This window comes from Echiichthys vipera (genome assembly GCF_963691815.1).
Source record: "Echiichthys vipera genome assembly, chromosome: 12".
Taxonomy (NCBI): domain Eukaryota; kingdom Metazoa; phylum Chordata; class Actinopteri; order Perciformes; family Trachinidae; genus Echiichthys; species Echiichthys vipera.
Window position 1 is genome coordinate 7,561,039 of NC_139837.1, and position 17,700 is coordinate 7,578,738.

Consider the following 17,700-nt stretch of genomic DNA (forward strand, 5'->3'; position numbering starts at 1 on the left):
CACCAGCTTGAATGATGTCCCCACCAACAATGAGATTCCACACATGAATAGGGGGAACTGAGGGGAGTCCAAGGTAACACGTATGTTACCGCCTACAGCGGCGATGTCCTCTTAGTAAACATCTTACTACTGTTTCTTCCTACAGGGAGCAACAAGACGTCTGGTAACCATGTAAAGAGGAACAACAGTACAGGGCTGGCACTCTTTGTTGTCTACATCCTTTGTCTGGACATTTTAAAATCTTTACTGGTGCGGGAATCCCAGTCAGTCAGGCGAAAAGAAAGCCATTACGAGTCAAGGGCAATTCAGACACGATGCCAAAGACCTGTGAGTGTACGTGTGTGGTGGAAGACACCATAAAATACTTGAGCAAGCAAATACAAGAAAGGAAACATTATTTTTATCACATTCAGAAAAAGCTTTGAATCAGGAGAAATGTTACAAAACAGCCATATATCCGTTAAACATGTTCAGGCAATTTGTGAGGTGGTAATATTAGAAAAGGTTTCCATTTTTCAACTTTTATGGGTTTAATTTACAAGATTAGTTTCAAAGACACTGAATCTTTGTCTTGCAAATAAGACCGGCGTAAGTGTTGGGCTGAATTGTCCGGCATTGTTTTTAAGAGACAAATAACTTTAAAAAGAAGAAAATCCTGCTATAATCTCTCATTTCTGCTTCAATTGTAAAGGAGTAAAAGTGAGTTAAGACCAATGGCTTCCTTCCTGCTTCCATTTTTACCACATAAACATAAAACACAATAAAAGCGTCGCACAAAAAGAGCTGGTCATAACAGGTTGACTCCCGCCATCAACAGACGTTTATTTCCTGAAAGTTGTGAGAGCACCTCAATCACTGATGTGATTACAGCATTTGAATGCCTCCATATTCAACTTACAGTGAAGTTGATTATAAATGCATGTACTGAATATTAGATTAACACAAGCAACAATCCTGTACGGTCTAGTCAAATGTGACCATCACACACGTACTTGAACAGCAGACAGAGTTATTAAATCAGTAAGTTAAAACTATGACAAGTGAGCCACAGACACAAATACTCCAAAGAGACTGAAAATTTAAATACAAAGAGACATGTCGCTGTCTGCTGTCAGTGATCGGGTAAAATATCATTTTTGGAATGTTTTTCACAACGTTAGGATGCTATATAAAAAAGTTGAATGTGCAAAAATCGACTTCTATCACGGCTGTGTGAAGAGTGAGCTCTCTTTGCAGGCCATCCTCCCGGTGTATCCAGGTGTTCGGCTTCACTCCAGATGTTCTGTGTCCTCGGTAAACAGATCAGCCAGGTCGGCTACTGTCAGCACGGCAGCCTCCGAGTGCTTCATCGTTGTGCTGGTGTGACTAGAATTTAAAAGATTTTTTTTAGTATTTCAGTCAACCACCAATCCCCTCCAACGCTCACCTCTGAACTTTTGTTTTTTAGATACAAAAATGTCAAAAGTACAATCGACTATATTCTGATCTTACCTTTTCTCTGCCGTCTTCAGCATTGCCTGCATTCTCTCTTCAATGGTAGATTTGATGAGGAATCTGTGAACAAATGTTGGCCTGGCGGACAGAGAAAACAACAGAAGTCACACATAATGTAGAAAATAGGGGAGGGACATGCCATTAAGTGTGATATTGAATTAAATACTGTACAGATAACAGCCTCCAAAACACACAAATCAGAGAGCAGATATGAAACATCAACACAGGTCTAAAGTGCCGGGTTAAAATATTGTTGTCCAGTGACAGACTTAAAAGTGCAAAATCATCTATTTCGGCACTTACATACATCAAATAATCCATCGAGACAATTTTTTTGTGTGACAGCTATTAACGGAGAAATCCGGGAGAGTCGCTAACAGCCAGACGGAAAAAAAGACGTTTTAGTGCCTTCACCGTACTGCCCCGAGCTAATCAGTGTTAGCCATGTCTGGCTGTTAGCGACCCAGAATTCATTCACTCATCTTCAAACGCTTGTCCCTGTCGGGGTCGCGGGGGTCTGGATCCGATCCCAGCTGACATCGGGCGTGAGGCAGGGTACTAGTTGTTGCACATGAAATAAACTGTCTTGATGGCTTATTTGTTGTATATAAAGGCTGAAATAAACCATGGGATGATTTTGAGCCAGAATTACACTCTAACTCTGTGCTTCTTACTTGGTTTGGCCAATCCGGTGCACTCTGCCGATGGCCTGAAGCTCGTGAGCAGGGTTGAGGATCGGCTCCACCAGCAGCACGTGAGTCGCCTCGATGATGTTCAGGCCATTGGAGCCAGTGTGCAGAGGCAGGAGGAGGATGTTGATCTTTTCTTCATATTTAAAAGAGCACAGATTCTCCTGGAGAGTTGAAGTCAGTGCACTGGTTACAAACAGTCAAGGGGTTTCTGGCATGTGTCAAGACATTAACATAAGCCCTCATCTCAAGGATGTGTGAGATTTCAATAGAGCCATCTCTAAAAAGTAGGTCTAGTTTTTTAGGCTTTTAATTTTGGTTTTTAATCAATATGGAATCCGCTCATGGCAGAGAATTTGTTGCAGTGTTCAATATCTTTTTCATTTTTAAGATCACACGGTGTCATAATGTAATGTTGTAATGCAGGGCGACACATCCAAACTGCAGGCAAATACTTTGATTAACAATTAAAAAATCAAATAAAAATTGGTGATGGGAGGTTTTTTAAGACTGTTTACACATCACTGTCCTGCATCATGATAAGCTACGGTCAATATGAGATATTTATCCCTAGGAAGGAGGTTGTCTTGTATTTATATATTATATATTTGTCCATGTGTTTGTCTGTCAGCCGAGCATCTGACAAAGTGTGGAATGGATTTGCATGAAATGTTTGGAAAAGAAAAATATACCTGTGAGTGGCACCTTGGATTTCAATCAGTATAGGCTTAGCACAATTTTCTTATCTGAAAGGTATGTTTGCAGGTTAAAAAAAATCTATTTAACCTAAAAAAATAAGGTAAAAGGAATAATATGTTTGGGCATAGTGGCAAATTGGAGAATTGCTATGTTGCTACTACCCCACCTGGTGTAGTTGTGTCGCATGTTGCAGGGAAAAGCAACTGTGTGGTCAAATGTTGTTATTTATATATATTGTAGCGGGTTTGACGTGTTTAAGGGAATGGGGTGCCAGTCAGAGTCACGTCTGGCAAATAATAATTATAACATAGAAAGAATAGAGCTCTGTCAAACCATACAAAACAATAGAGCAAATAGTACAAATGAAATGGGATCAATAAACAGCACTGCAAAAGACAAACAGACCACAATTCAATTCAGTTTTCAGTTTGTATTATTCAATGTTGTGTGAAAAGTGTCCCAGAGTTCAATCCACGGACTCAGTCTGGTTTTCTCACATTCCATAATAATGTTATTTATATATATATATATTATATAATATGAGCATATTTAGAAATGGTTACACTGAAAAGTCAAACCTGGAATTTGTGAATCCCATTGATCTGAGAGAACTCCATGTTGTTGTCAAACAAGGCCTTAGCAATGATGTCCAGGACACTCAGCCACTGTGCAGGAGAGAAAAACAAACTGGGTCAGATCCAAACTCGCTATCATCCAAATAAATCACGATCCAACAGAGCATGGATAGTTTGCAGTTACCGTGGAGAAGACGAGACACTTGGCCCCGGGGTCGGTCACTTGAATCTTCTTTAGCGTTCTCACTACTGCCTCCACTTTGGTAGAATGGCTTCCCTGGGAAAAAATATTAATAGCGTTAATGCAGTAAAAAATAAACAGCCTTAGCAAAGCTGTGTTAAATTACATACATTACAAGGCATGGATCAAAGTATAATCCCCTACTAAGTGCTAGTTATGGTCATAAATAACATCGCAATCACTGAGATGAGTTGCAAAAAACATCAAACAGCATTTGGACGATTAAACCAGGTGAAACCATAGACTGTATTTAAAGATGATTACATGGCTCTAGCTGTCAATCACAACGTTTCACCCCGTTTTTATAACATCCAATAACTCATTAAAACCAAACGTATCAGAAAAATGAACACTTGAACACACATCAAGGCGATAAACACCACCTAAAATGACAGAAACCATCTCTGGGAAACATTTGAGGTTTACTTGGACTTTTAAGTTTGGCCCATCCACTAACATGGAGGGGGCGGGACTTATGACCTATACTGCAGCCAGCCACCAGGGGGCGATCCAGATGTTTTGACTCCACTTTTGGAGAGTCTGGATCCAGCCATGACTGACTGACCTTGACCGGTATGTCCTGGTCCTGACTGGACGACTGGGTGGTGAACACGTAGGAGATCTCTGCGTGAGACGTGGTCTGCCTACAAATGGCACATTTGATGGCCCGCCGCCTCGAGCCCACGCTGTACTGCTCTACAATGATAGCGATGCACTCGTTGCAGAAGCAGTGGCCGCAGGTCAGCACCGCCCACTGGAAAAGAGACACAGGAATACAATTAAACTGTAAAAACTAAAACCAGACAAGTGAGATAAAACATAACATAACATAGTCCGGGAGATTTAAAATCACTCAAGTCAATAATGAGCATAAAACACTGACAAACAGAATCTGAGAGACTTTTAAAATCTACCACCAGCAAGTTCTTCCTCAAACAATGCTCACCTCCTGTCCCAGGGGCCGGGCACAGATGGGACATGGCTCCGGGTTCAGCCCTCCAGTAGACTTGTCCTGTGACTGCAACAAAGGAATTGATGTTATGTGGAGTGAGATCATCCCACACAGTTTGAGATAAAGTCTCTGAATGAGCTGGGGAAGAATGCCTGTACTTTGTTTTTTTAAATTTAAATGACCTTTTCCAGATTTGTGAGATACAGAAACTGGCCGAGCTTCTTCTGGAGTTGAGACTTGGCCACCGCCTGGTCGTTCAAAAGCTTGACTCTGTTCTGCTCCACCTGAACGCAAAACAACAGAGGGCAGAGCGCAGGAATGCAAAACAAATAGTTAAGGTGGAATATTTCTTCTTTGGAAACATTCACCGACAAAACAAACAAACAACCATGCCCGATAATGCAGCGTCAGAGGCTGTACCCTGTATCAGGATACCTGCTGCTGTGTGATCCTCTACTGAGGAAGAAACACTATGCTGAACAATGGAGCTGCAACGATTAATCAATTAGTCCATCAACAGAAAATTAATTCCGGTTGATGAAACTATTTTGATCATTGAATAATAATTTTAGCCATTTTTTAAGCAAAAAAAAAACAAACGTTTGCGGATTTCATGCTTCTTAAATTTGATGCTTTTCTTTGTCATTCATAAGAAACTTTGGATTTTTGGACTGTGATGACTGGACTTTGATGAAACATTAGGCTATGGGAAATTACACAGGACATTTTCCACTATTTTTCATTTTTTTTGCCATTTTGTTGACAAAACGATTCATGAAGAAAATAATTGGCAGATTTATTGCTAATGAAACTAACATTGCAGCCCTACTGGACAGCATATTAAACAGTAGAGTCTTCAATTAGTTTTGGAGTGGAAATAGAATGAGTAAACACATACACTGTGATGAAGTGATTTTACAGCCCTAATGACACAATAATCCTGTTCTCAAAAGACGGATCCCGGCTCTGTTGCTCTTCTTGACGTTTCTACCGTTGTTAAAAGCTTTTCTTTGGGATGTTTTCCTTCTCCCAATCAAGGGTCTACGGTGTGACGCTGGGATATATAAATAGCATGGACTTGTTCGAAGTAGAGGATAGATTGAACTTAAAATGTTGTCATAATGTATAATAATTGGTGTTTCTTTGTCTTTAACTCACCTCATGCGGCTCGATGATGTGCAGCAGTTTGGGCTTCGGCTCATCGGGCAGACGCACGCGTAGTCTCTCGGTGGCCATACCCAGCTCATCGATGGCCGACACGTTGTTCCTCAGCACCATCCAGTACTCATGCAGCACCTGACGAGGGACGGAGGTACTGTAGCTTTAACTTTAATTCTCTCATTAAAACTGGCACTTAAAAATGGCAAAATGTTTATTTGTAAGAGCCAACAATAAGACCGTGATGATCTGAAGGAGGGTGATTGTTGATACATGACATTCTTTCAATGATTAATAAACCAGCTACTGAGATTAAGTTTTTGATGGATACAAACTGGAACATTAAATGATGTAATGGTCATGTGTTTCTAAACCTCTTATAATATTTTGTCAAAGACGTTATTGTCTTCAGCAGTTCAGTTTTAATGCAAACTTCTAAGAGAGGGGCTGTACGTGTGCGTGCGAACCTTGTACTCTTTCTTCCAGTTCTCAAAGAGCTCCATGAAAGTGTTGCCCTCCTCCACCAGCTCCGGGTCCATGCGTTTAACTTTGGCAAAAGCCAAGATGGCTTTCAGAGATCGCTCAGTCTCACTGGCTGCCCACAGACCTCGGCTGGTGGTGGGGAGACGGTCGTCCATTAGCCCCTCTTCATCTTCAATCATTTCTTCAAAGAAGGCCGTCTGACCCTTCACCCTGTTGGGGAATTTTCCTCATGAATCAATCGGGGGGCGATCCAGATTGATCGTGACATCGTGTTTAGTTTTCATGCAATGGCACAGATATAAATATAAAATATTGCTCTACTTACGTGTGAGAAAACAGCTTGGACTCATAATCGGTGAAAAGTTCATCCGCTTTGCAAAAAACACAACTAAAATGTGACAAAATGGGAGAATTAGTTATCATTAAAAAGAATTATATTAAAAAGCAGAGTTTCCTGTTGCTGACTTATGAAAAAACAATCAAAATCTATGACGCAATGTTACAATTTGTATATTTAAAGGTAGAAGCAGGCTGAACGTGCCGATGTCTTACTTATTGAGTGGCAGTCTCATAGGCCTGAGGTGACAAATGGTGACCTCATCAATCACTTTCTTTGAAACCGGGCCTTCGAGACTCTTCACCGCTTCTTGCACAGTCTTCTGGGATTTCTTTAGATCTTGCATCTGTGTGGTGAGTAAGAACTGCAGACCACATGCATCACGGAACCTGCAGGAAACCCCAATTTAAAAAAAATCACATTTCTGAAAGGATGACTATCAACTGTCTTTCTATTTCTAAATAAATGAACACTTTACTTGTCCGCCATGCTGAGCTTGTTGGCTTGTTGTTTGTAGCTGGACGTCAGCTCATTCTTAATGCGAGACACCAGGTCGTCGTCGGTGGAGCAACGGATCGCCTTCTGGATAACATCCAGCCACCAGGGAGTACTCAGCTTGACCTTGAGAGAGAAGGGTAATCACGTATGAAGATCAGACATTTTTAGTCTCATAATCTTCATAATCTTAAACCACCTCTAGACTCATACTATTAAAAAAAGTAATTCCAGTTATTAAATACTCCCATTCACCGAATCAGAAACTAAACTCGAGGTGCAGCTAATGTACCTAAAGTATTGCAGGGGAAAAAATGCCCAAAACACATAAACAATATAAAACAAAATCCTTAAACTACATTTAGAACAAAGAAACATTTCTACTATTAATGTAACTTGTTGTACTCTTGCTGATAATGTCCCTGAAAGCCACTTTGGGGTCCATTAAGTCAGGTTTAAAAGCAGGTTCATGGTTGATATTTATCTGTTATTAAAAAGGTAATTATCACCAAATATATTATATATATATATATTTGGACAAAAACATTGACTTGGCACTCTTCAACAGCATAATATTATAAATCTTACTGCATATTAATTTGGCAGATTCTCTGTTAAAATATGAAGCATAAATTGCCTCAGTATCGACATTAAGAAGTTCTCACTTTGCGTTTGAGCTCTTTGATGTTCTGTAGCACCGGCTGCAGAGCCTGATGGGCGTCTGCTACCTCCGAGTCGTATTTGGTCATGTAGTGCTGCCGCAGCTGCTCCGCCTGAAGAGACACAGAGAATAATTAAAGCAAACTTCAGCTCTATTCCATTTTTATTAGTTCTGGCTGAGTGAAATATTTATCAATTACCTCCTCACGTAGTCGGTCATCTCTCAGCGTGGGAGGTATCCCAGGATGCTTTGCGCTCAGCAGTTCCATCAAATTGTGGGTTGCATGAAGTCTCTGTTTTACCAAAATAGTAAAAAAGACACAAGTCATCTGACATTTTTATATAAACTCGCAATATATAAACTATCCATAATAGTTAGAAATGATGTTCATCATCAATTAATGTCAGAATCAAAGATTTAAAGGTCCCATATTGTAAAAAGTGAGCTTGCCATGTGTTTTTTGAACATTAAAGGATGTAAACGTGTTCCAACGTGTTTCCTAAAAATGAGCAGAATATGGGACCTTTAAAGTCCGGTGGTGTCTGATTTCACAAATGAAACCCTTCATATGTTAATCACAAACATGTGAAAAAGACATGAATGGGACGAGGCCACACACCTGCAATGAATCCGTTTTCAGTCTGCCTTTGTGCTCCTCTGATGAACGAAGCACTTCTCTATACATCTCTGTTGCCTCTACAAACTCATCTGCGGAGTGGCGAAGGAGACGGCGATTATTAGTGACACTCAATATGTCCGTCACATGTGGAGCTAATGAGACATGCTATACAAACGGCCCCATTACACGTACCGCCACTTACAGACATCTGCAACAAAACATCTCGGTACATAAAGAGACACAAAGATGAGATCATGGCTTGTGTTGTGTTCGGACTGATTCCCATGGGAAACTGGGAGCAGCGGGAGCGTAAGCACAGAAGTGGGGTTTTATACCTCTGATGATGTGGATTCCAGCCAGGCCATTGAGTGCGCACACCAATTGTCTGTGAGCTTCTTCACACTCCACTCGACATTTCTTCTGCAGGGACTTCAGGAGCTCCTCCATCGTCATGGTGCTGGGGAGGGGAGGCGGGGCACACACAGACCCACTCAAAAAACCCTCCAATGCGAATTACACAGAATGGGTCAACTTTAAATAAACAACTACATGTTGACAAAAAGCTTGCTGCGGTCTTACCGACACCAATGCTGTGATACTCTATTTAGTCCAGCTAGATTGGTAATTAACCGTTGCAGCTGCCTTCAGATAAAGACCTCTCGTCTCGCATTCGAGAGCCTTGAAAACACAATACCAAGTGTCATCTACCTTTTCTGCAGAGGCAGGAACTCCCCCCTCACTGCCTGTGGATGGCAGCAGGCCTGACGCAGCCTCAGCAGCGGGCACAGGATGGTGTGGACGGTGCGGCGGTCGAGGCTGCCAAGTTTCAGGCTCCAGTCAGAGATCTTCCTGAGTTTGACCAGAGCGTCCTGGGAGCAGACCTCGTGCTGACGGTGGTAGAAGTGACCCTCGACGGGGGAGAAGTGCAGCCAGTGGACCTCCTCTGTCTGAGGCGGAATCTGGATCTGGAAAAACAAGCATTTCAAGGTGCATCTTCATGCTTTTCCAACACGTTACAGCTGTGGTATAATACATATGTGTGTACAGTACAATACTCAGTATTCAGTTTACTTATCATTGTTCATCACATTAAATTAGATGTGACTGTCCTATAAACAACTAACATTAGGTTTTGAGACAGCTTTCTACAGAAGGACGACACATGAACGGAAAACTAACGTGACTAATCAATCGACAGAAATACTGAATAACCACCAACTGTTTTGATCATCTGTAAATCGTCAAATCATTTTTCATGCAAACATGTCAGAAAATGCAGTTTTTAGTCTCTCAAATATGGAGATCGTCTTTTCTCTGTTATATATATATATATATATATATATACTGTATATATACGCCACCACCCCATATAAGCTACATTTACATTTACTCAAAATCCAAGCACTCTTTAAAACCTTGCAAACACCCCATTCATTTTTTTTTTTAAGGATTTCCAGTACCCATACGAATCCTGTTTAAATAAGTAGAAATGATGTTTGAAGTTTGGTCATTCAGAATCAAACCGGGTCACAGAAATACAGAGCCGCGTTGTCTTACCTGATCAATTACGTCTTTTTTAGCTGACCGCCACAGTAATTGAGCGATAACGTTGTACAGCGGCTCCGTGTTTCCACGTCGATAAGGACGATAAAGCAGCTGGTCCCACCAGTATTTTACCCAGTACGGGTCAACACCCAGGAAAAGTACAAGGCCGTACAAATCTGTTAACAAAAAATTCACTTTAGAGATTAATTTTGTTGTCTTATACAGATCTTGATGATTGTTAAACATTGTTGAGTCATAAGAGACCAATCACAGAGCCTCTTAGTCCATGCGTACTTTCATAATTGGGGTATTTCTTTCTGTGTGATGATTTTCATGGTTTTACCTTCTAAGCCTCTCTGAACAGGAGTGCCACTGACACACCAGCGGTTGACAGATGCGAGACGCAGAGCCATCTCTGCAGCCTGAGGGTAAAATAAAAGCATACACAAAGTTCCAATAGACAAATAAAACATTGAATTAAACATATAGTCCGACATCTCATACACAACCTATGATAAATACGATTTTAGTCACAAATTCATAACAATATGGTTTTCCTATACAAATAAGGTTATATACACAAAAACTACATAGACCCCAACATGATTTATTACTGTACTAATATTACTGTATTTATTATGTACTAATCACTACTACGCCCATCAACTGACCTTCGCAGTGGGACATTCGACCATCTGGGCCTCATCCAGACAGATGCGCCACCACTCCACAGCCACCAGAGGACTGGGTACGGCCATGTAGCGCTTCTGGTTGCGGAAGCGGCGTCCGTCCTTGCTGTTACTGTGGGGAATGTCGACGTAGTTGAGCTCCGACCGCAGCACGTCGTAGGTGGTGATGACCACGTCCTGCTCAGCCAGCATATGTGGCTGGATGAATCCGTGCTTCTTCACACCCTGGTACACCTGCGAAAAAGAAGTTATGAGAATGAGCAAAGTACTTAAACAGGCGAGACAAGGAAGAGAAGGGAACATTTAAAGAAGAATCATCATTTTTTTATGCACAAATGCATCTGTCTTGGAATAAAATGGATTTTGAGGTACAATCTGCAACAAACGTAACGTAAACAAATCATCTGCTGCAGAGAACACAGCAGTAGTATCTAATCATGTCAAACTAACACTTGAGATGAAGCGCTGTATGTAAGTGATGTTATCTTTTACTGTGAGTGTACTCGCTAACTTACTTAATTTATATTCAGACTATACACCGATTTCTTGAACCTGTCCGCCCACCACATTATCATTTCCCAAAGTTGGTGTTATCGTGCAGAGGCGTTGGAACAAGTTAGCAATCTGACTCTTTCGGTGCCTGTATCTTTCATAGATGTGGTTGTGATATTTTTAAGTACAGTGATACGCAAATGTGGGCTCAGGCCCTGAGAGAAGAACAACATTTGGCACCAGTGTGTGTCTATTCTCCTGTGATTGTAACATGTTACATTTCTACCCAGTAGATTAAAAGAAAACACGTCCCAAAAGACATCTATCTACTTCCTCACCAGCACTCGCAGTGAGGAGGACCTGATGTGCCGGTTGATCTCCTCCACCCACTGGTGGCAGATGGAGCTCGGGGAGATGATGAGGGTGGCGCCGGTGGAGACGGGTTTCATGGCGACCAGGCAGTGAGGGCAGTAGAAAGGCGTCGTTTCGAGGCTCTCTTCTTTGTAGTTCACGCAGTTTGCATGCTGCCACAGCTGGCAGTTCATACACTGGACGCGAGCCTTGTAGTCAATAATACCCAGTTCTCCGCAGATGCACTCGAAGCGGTAGTCCGGGGTGTTGAAAGGGATAACGGACGCTCTGGTGGGGGTTTCTGTCTGCCTTTCTTCAGGTAGATTGTCCTTTGTATCGGACTCACTTATGATCTGACACATCTGTAAGGCTGTCGTGGACGTATCCAGCGTGTCATCTGACTGATCTGCCTTCTCGTTCACGCTTTCATCCCATTTCTTCTTTCTTTCTGTCGCCTCTGGCTCCAGACGGTCCGATGCAGGGGAGCACTGCTCTCCTTGATCTTCTGTCAGAGAGTTTTGCAGAGCTGCTTCTGCCTTCTCTTTTGCTCGTCTCTGAAACATTTTTCTGGGCGTGCTCTCTGTTGTTTTGGAGTTCTACCAACAAAAAAAAAGGAAAAAGAAATCAGACAAGAGTTCATAATAATACAACCAAATAATATTTGTAGCACACAACACTTATAGTTGAAGCTCTTCACTCTTACAGGCTTGGATGCTCCTGCTGATGTTTTCTTTGTTTCCTTGTACTTCTTTCCCAGTTTAAATGATCCGGCCAAGCCGCGACCTTTCACCCGATCGACCAGGCCTTCGTCGATCAGCTTCGCCAGCGTCTTCTTGATATGGTTGCGGTTTTTCAAGAGGTCGTAACCGTAAGTGGCACGGATGTAGGTAAAGATGGCGTTGACGGAGGCTCCTTTGCCAGATCTCATCTCCTTGATCGCTGTGAGGAGCATGACACGCACAGCTGCACAAAAAAAGGACAGAATTTGTGTCAAATATCTACACCACACTGAGGTGACATTAAAAGCTGTGATGTGTGAGAGGACGGGGGCGTGACGTACCTGGGTAAGATATTTTCAATTTAGGCTGGGCTTCAGACTTGAGGTGGATAACTTTCTTTCTTTCTAGGGGAGGAGGAGGTACGAAATAATTTACGGATTTTCCCTGCAAGACCAAAAGAGAGAAACTTAGTTGAAGCCGTCTTTACCAAGCATATTACAATAAACAGAACAGTAGATACAAATCCTACGTTACATGACTGTTATTCAAAGCATCCATGGCACTAATAGGGTGAAGGTAAAGAGAGAAGAAAAAGGTGAAAGTCTGTATTTTTATCTGGTCCTAACCACGGGTAGGGTGAGGACCTCCTGTTTCAGGTCCTGTCGGGTGTGAAACAGGATGAGAGCCAGAACTTCCACCGTCTTCCCCAGCCCCATTTCATCAGCCAAGATCCCACCAGGCCACTCCACGCCCGCCAGGGGAAATTCTCGGATGAAGCTGAAAAATCATTAAAGAAAAATGAACTGCAAAACTCCAAAATACTTTCATGTATCACTAAAAAAAAAAAAAAAAATAACAGTCAAAACAGCAAAATAAAGGGTCAGTTCAGCCTAATTCAAAAACACATTTTCCCAGTAACCTCTAGTGGTATCTATCCACGCAGATGAGTTTTGGTTTTATGTGCTGAGGTTTTTGAGCTCAACACATCGGCTTGTGACACCTCCGCTGCTGAGGTGAATGGAGTTTATTGAATTGAAAAAATACTCTTCAAAGTGTCTGTTCAGCGCTCAGCACATACAACTGAAACCACTTGCCCGGGCAGATAAAACTGGTGGTAAGACAGAAAATATGTTTTTGTGATTTAAGTTAGTGAACTGACCTGTTAACATTCAAGTTCTTACCAGCCGGTAAAAGGGTTGTAGAACAACTTCTTGCCGCACAAAGTGATCAGCTCCCTCCAGAGGAAATGCAGAATTTGTTCTGCAAAGAAAAGGGAAATATTGACATATCCCAATTATGTAGCTATCATATTCCTCACCTAGCCCTTTTCCACTACAGGAACTTAACAGCTGCTAACTTAAAGTGTAGAAACTGTCACGGTGTCTTTGTTTCACTGAACTCTTCACGCTTTGGGGCGAATTCCCTGAACCCAAGTTTCCGCACTGCTCAGAAAGTGCTCCTAAATCCAATATCCAGGTTCCAGTTTTAAGGTAAAGATCTGGCAAACACAGCAAGACAGTCTGCTCTCACAGACCTCATCAATGGAAAAATGTATGTTAAACTTTGGAAAATGGTCGGCAGTTAAGTATGTGCGTGATTTGTAATGCAGAACAGTAAGTACAGCTACCTCCAGCATCATCCTAAAAGTCAAAGTTTTACATCTTATGAGACTTATTAACTAGAAAGATGTGTTATGATAAAACTTCACTGGTTTAATTTGTTAAATGTCTTCTAGATGTTTGGGCAGACAGTAGGTGGTCAGCACTTGGATCACACTTTTTTTAAACTGAACAACCAGATGGATGAGCAGGCTGGATCTACGGAAACTGCCTCCAAGAGGAGAACACATCTTTCACATCCGACTCCATTCAGAAGTTATCTCGAACCTTGTTAGTGTAGCAGTGCAACAGAGGATTACAACCACCGCTCAATAATCCCACTGAAGGACACGTGCGGCAGGGAATCGTGGCAGCAGAGAACAGTGGTACCAGACAAGAAGTGTTTACCTTTGGGTGAAGTATTTCTGTATTTCTCTCTCTTCAGCATCCAGTTGACGGCCTGGCTCTGATAGGGTCTGAGAACAGGAATGAGAGCTTTGTGCTGGACGTCATAGGTCCCCTCCGGGCTCTCTCTCTGGTGCAGATGCCTGATGTGGTCGTAGAGCTCCTCGACATTTTGCCTCTCCAGGTCGGTGTCGCATTCCTCGTCCTCGTTCTCTACAACCTCTACATGGAAAACACAGCAGAGAAATCAGGTTGGTTTGAGAACTTGGATCACAGGATGCATTAAACATTAGGACCAGACTCTTACCGGGGATGATGAAATCGTAGAAATACTCCATTAACTTCTGCATTAGTTGGTTTGCTTTCTTCATCCGAGCGTTTCCCTCGCTGAGGAAATCGGGCTTCCCGAGCCCGGTCTCAAGCAAGTAAATCCCCACCTGCCAGACGCAGGGAACCAGAGAACAATGAGCATTTGCCATCCCAACGCTATGAGCAAGTTAACAGGATTTATATCCAACCGAAGACTTTGACAGTGGATTTGGCTACTTGGGACAGCGTCGGAGAGTAAATGAAGTAACAAGTGACAAATTATGATGTTGTAGTTTAGTGTCCATGCATCACAACATCCCTGGATCATGTCTCTCCTTGTTTCCTGCAAGTATTTGTACTGTCGATTCTCTAATAAAGGGATAACATGGCCAAAGAAATACACAAAACTATGTCACAAGTTCAGCAACACTCAGCATTTTTATGGCTGGATTTACATAAATTTCAAAAAGAGAAAAGGCCTGACAGAGCTGAAGAGAACAGCTTAATGACTACCAGCTTTAAAGTTACACATTATGGGTTAGCAGTTAGCACTGAAGTTAAGTCATGCTTTTAATGAGATGTAATGGATTGAAATGGTAAATGGACTTGTACTTATAAAGCACCTTTCTAGTCTTCTGACTACTCAAGGTGCTTTCACCCTACTTGTCACATTCACCCATTTACACTGATGGCAGTGGACAACTACATACCATCTAATCTAATCATTCACACCCAAGGACACTTGGACATGGGGACCGGAGGGGCCGGGGATCGAACCGCCAAACTCTCGAATGGAGGACGACCCACTCTATCTCTGAGCCACAGCCGTCTAAACTATGACATATATAGTACATATAAATGCAGCCTTTTTTTTGTTCATTACTGGTGTCATAACATCTTTCACACACATACAGTTTAATCACAGTCAAAGTAAAGTAATAAGTAATATTTTTCATTCTATCCTCTCTGAAATACCTTGACTGAGCCTTCTTTTTCCTGGTGGCAGAGCTGCACCACCCTCCTCTTCTGCATCCAGTCGAGGTCCTCCAGCGGGATCACACTGAGGCTGCACTCCGCTGTGCAAGCGTCCTCATCAGGCCTCCACTGCAGCCCTGAGCTCTCATCACAGCTGCTGTAACTGAGGCAGAGCTGGTCCCCTGTCCTGTGGAGCACGAAAGCTCTCTCTTCACAGTCAGATGGGATCCAAGCCGGACGGATGCTGAACTCCCCAATGAGCGCCTTCCAGATGTGGCCCAGCTTCAGAGCTGGCACCACAGTGAGGGCCAGGGAGGCTGAGGCGGAGGCGTTTTCTGACGATGTACCGGGAAGTTCCTCTGCAAACCAGACGGAGCTGGAACAGGCAGGTTCCCTGATGTCCTCGGGGGCTGAGAGAAAGGAGCTGCTGGGACGAGAGTCCCCAGGAAGAATGGAGCAGGTTGGCGCCTGGTCATCCTCCAGGATCTCCTCACTCTTGCGGTTGTCCAGCATGTTCCAGTTCAACCTCTTCTTGGCGTCTTCGTCCACCCTCACAGGAGGGGCCCTCTTTCTTCGGCTACTCATGGTTAAACTACACAGAAAGAAAATGAAGGGTTAATAACAGAAGCCATTCTACGGTGAATTTATTAATCCTTTATAAGTTCTTCAGAAAAGAGTCAGACATCTGATTTCAGCTTCTTAAATGTGAATATTTACTTGCTTCTTTACTCCTAAAGTACGCTGAATATTGAGTGCAGACAAAACAGGACATTTGAGGATTTCATCTCTGGCTTGGGGAAACACTGATCGACAGACAATCGAGAAAATGAATGACTGAATTATTAATCCATAATCAATATAATCATTAGTTGCAGCCCTAGTTTAGATTAGTAGATAACTGTTAGTGTGAATGGCAGATATCCCACAACTTAGAGCCCGGCGATAATTCAATATGATAGATTTTAGTCTTACAATGGAATCGTACCGTGATGAAATGATATATTCAGATATCATGATTAGAGTTCAGATCCCAGTATTGAAAATACCTCCAATACCGCCTTAAATGCTGGTATCAGTATTGGTGAGTACGCAAGTCTGCACAGATCCGATACCACGTAATTTAGCCCTGAAAAAGAAAATCTACTTTAACGTTTTTTACCCGTTGACTGATATTAAAAGAAAATAGTTATGTACTGTATGTATGTGTGATACGCCTACTTAATAAATAAATTACAAATATATATTTATACTTTTTAATGCACTGGGATTGGTACTCAGCCAGTACGCAAGTATCGGACTCATCTTTAATCGTGATACACAATAACATCATATAAATTGCTATCAAGCACCTACTAAATTCAAATTTGGTCAAATTTTTCTGAAAATCTCATGTGAAATAGTTTAAATTTATATTTTACAGTAAAGTTCTTATAAAGGGAGAAAATATTCAGGAGGTAATTTTGATTTGTTACGCATTAAATTCACGCGGGAGTATACAAAAGTAGGCTTTACCATGTAAGATAGCCTTTATTGCCATTGCACAAGGTACAATACTACAGTTGTACACTACACTTGTGTGTTTTTGTTTATTTACATTTATTTGCACAAATTCAGGAAGTGACAACAGACATTCTGTTGAAGACACTTGATGAGAAAAAGGGGTGGGGGGTTACATAAGGTTTTTTCATTCTTCCCACTCCTTTTCAGGCACAAATTGCATTCAAATGTTGCTGTTTTCTGTGCAAATGCTATTTTAATGAATGCAGCCTGAAATAAATGAATAAATGAAATGAAAGTAAAACGACATTAACACACCACAGATAAACAACAACATGTAAAAGTGAAAAACAGTGCAAAAGACATGTTTAAATACAAGGTATATAAAAATAAATGGTTATTTCATAAAGACTATTTAGGTTATTAGTATTATATAAGTTCACGTGCATGCTGGCTAAGAAATAACAGCTTTAAATGTGGTGAAAGTTTGTGTTGACGGAAGCAGCAGCAGAGCTCTCATGTATGAACAGTTACGCGGTGGAAACACTGAAGAGTGTGTTAAAACGTTTTTCATCGAGAGAATAAAAACAAGCAGATTTACTGTTAAAGCCTCCCGCACACGGATCTGGGGTTTATCGCTGCATCAGAGGTGGTTTCAGGTCCCAGCAGCTCAAAACAAACACGCTTCATTTAGCGACTCTGATGTTGCTGTTCGCC

At 41.9% G+C, this 17,700-nt stretch overlaps 1 protein-coding gene across 1 annotated transcript; it reads right to left on the reverse strand.

Annotated features, from left to right (window-relative positions):
* Positions 1 to 715: 715 nt before the first annotated feature.
* shprh (SNF2 histone linker PHD RING helicase) lies at positions 716 to 17,700 on the reverse strand. The gene is made up of 30 exons (XM_083923624.1): positions 17,585 to 17,700; positions 15,487 to 16,078; positions 14,510 to 14,639; positions 14,206 to 14,424; positions 13,381 to 13,459; positions 12,826 to 12,976; positions 12,541 to 12,643; positions 12,184 to 12,443; positions 11,468 to 12,076; positions 10,620 to 10,871; positions 10,292 to 10,370; positions 9,961 to 10,124; positions 9,112 to 9,368; positions 8,739 to 8,860; positions 8,404 to 8,492; positions 7,984 to 8,076; positions 7,789 to 7,896; positions 7,107 to 7,249; positions 6,844 to 7,017; positions 6,617 to 6,679; positions 6,276 to 6,501; positions 5,809 to 5,946; positions 4,833 to 4,934; positions 4,645 to 4,716; positions 4,264 to 4,452; positions 3,642 to 3,734; positions 3,461 to 3,547; positions 2,169 to 2,347; positions 1,492 to 1,572; positions 716 to 1,365 (listed from the first exon to the last, which is right to left on the reverse strand). Exons 2-30 carry the CDS (start codon positions 16,069 to 16,071, stop codon positions 1,269 to 1,271), a joined length of 4,944 nt encoding a protein of 1,647 aa, XP_083779750.1. The 5' UTR covers positions 16,072 to 16,078; positions 17,585 to 17,700; the 3' UTR covers positions 716 to 1,268.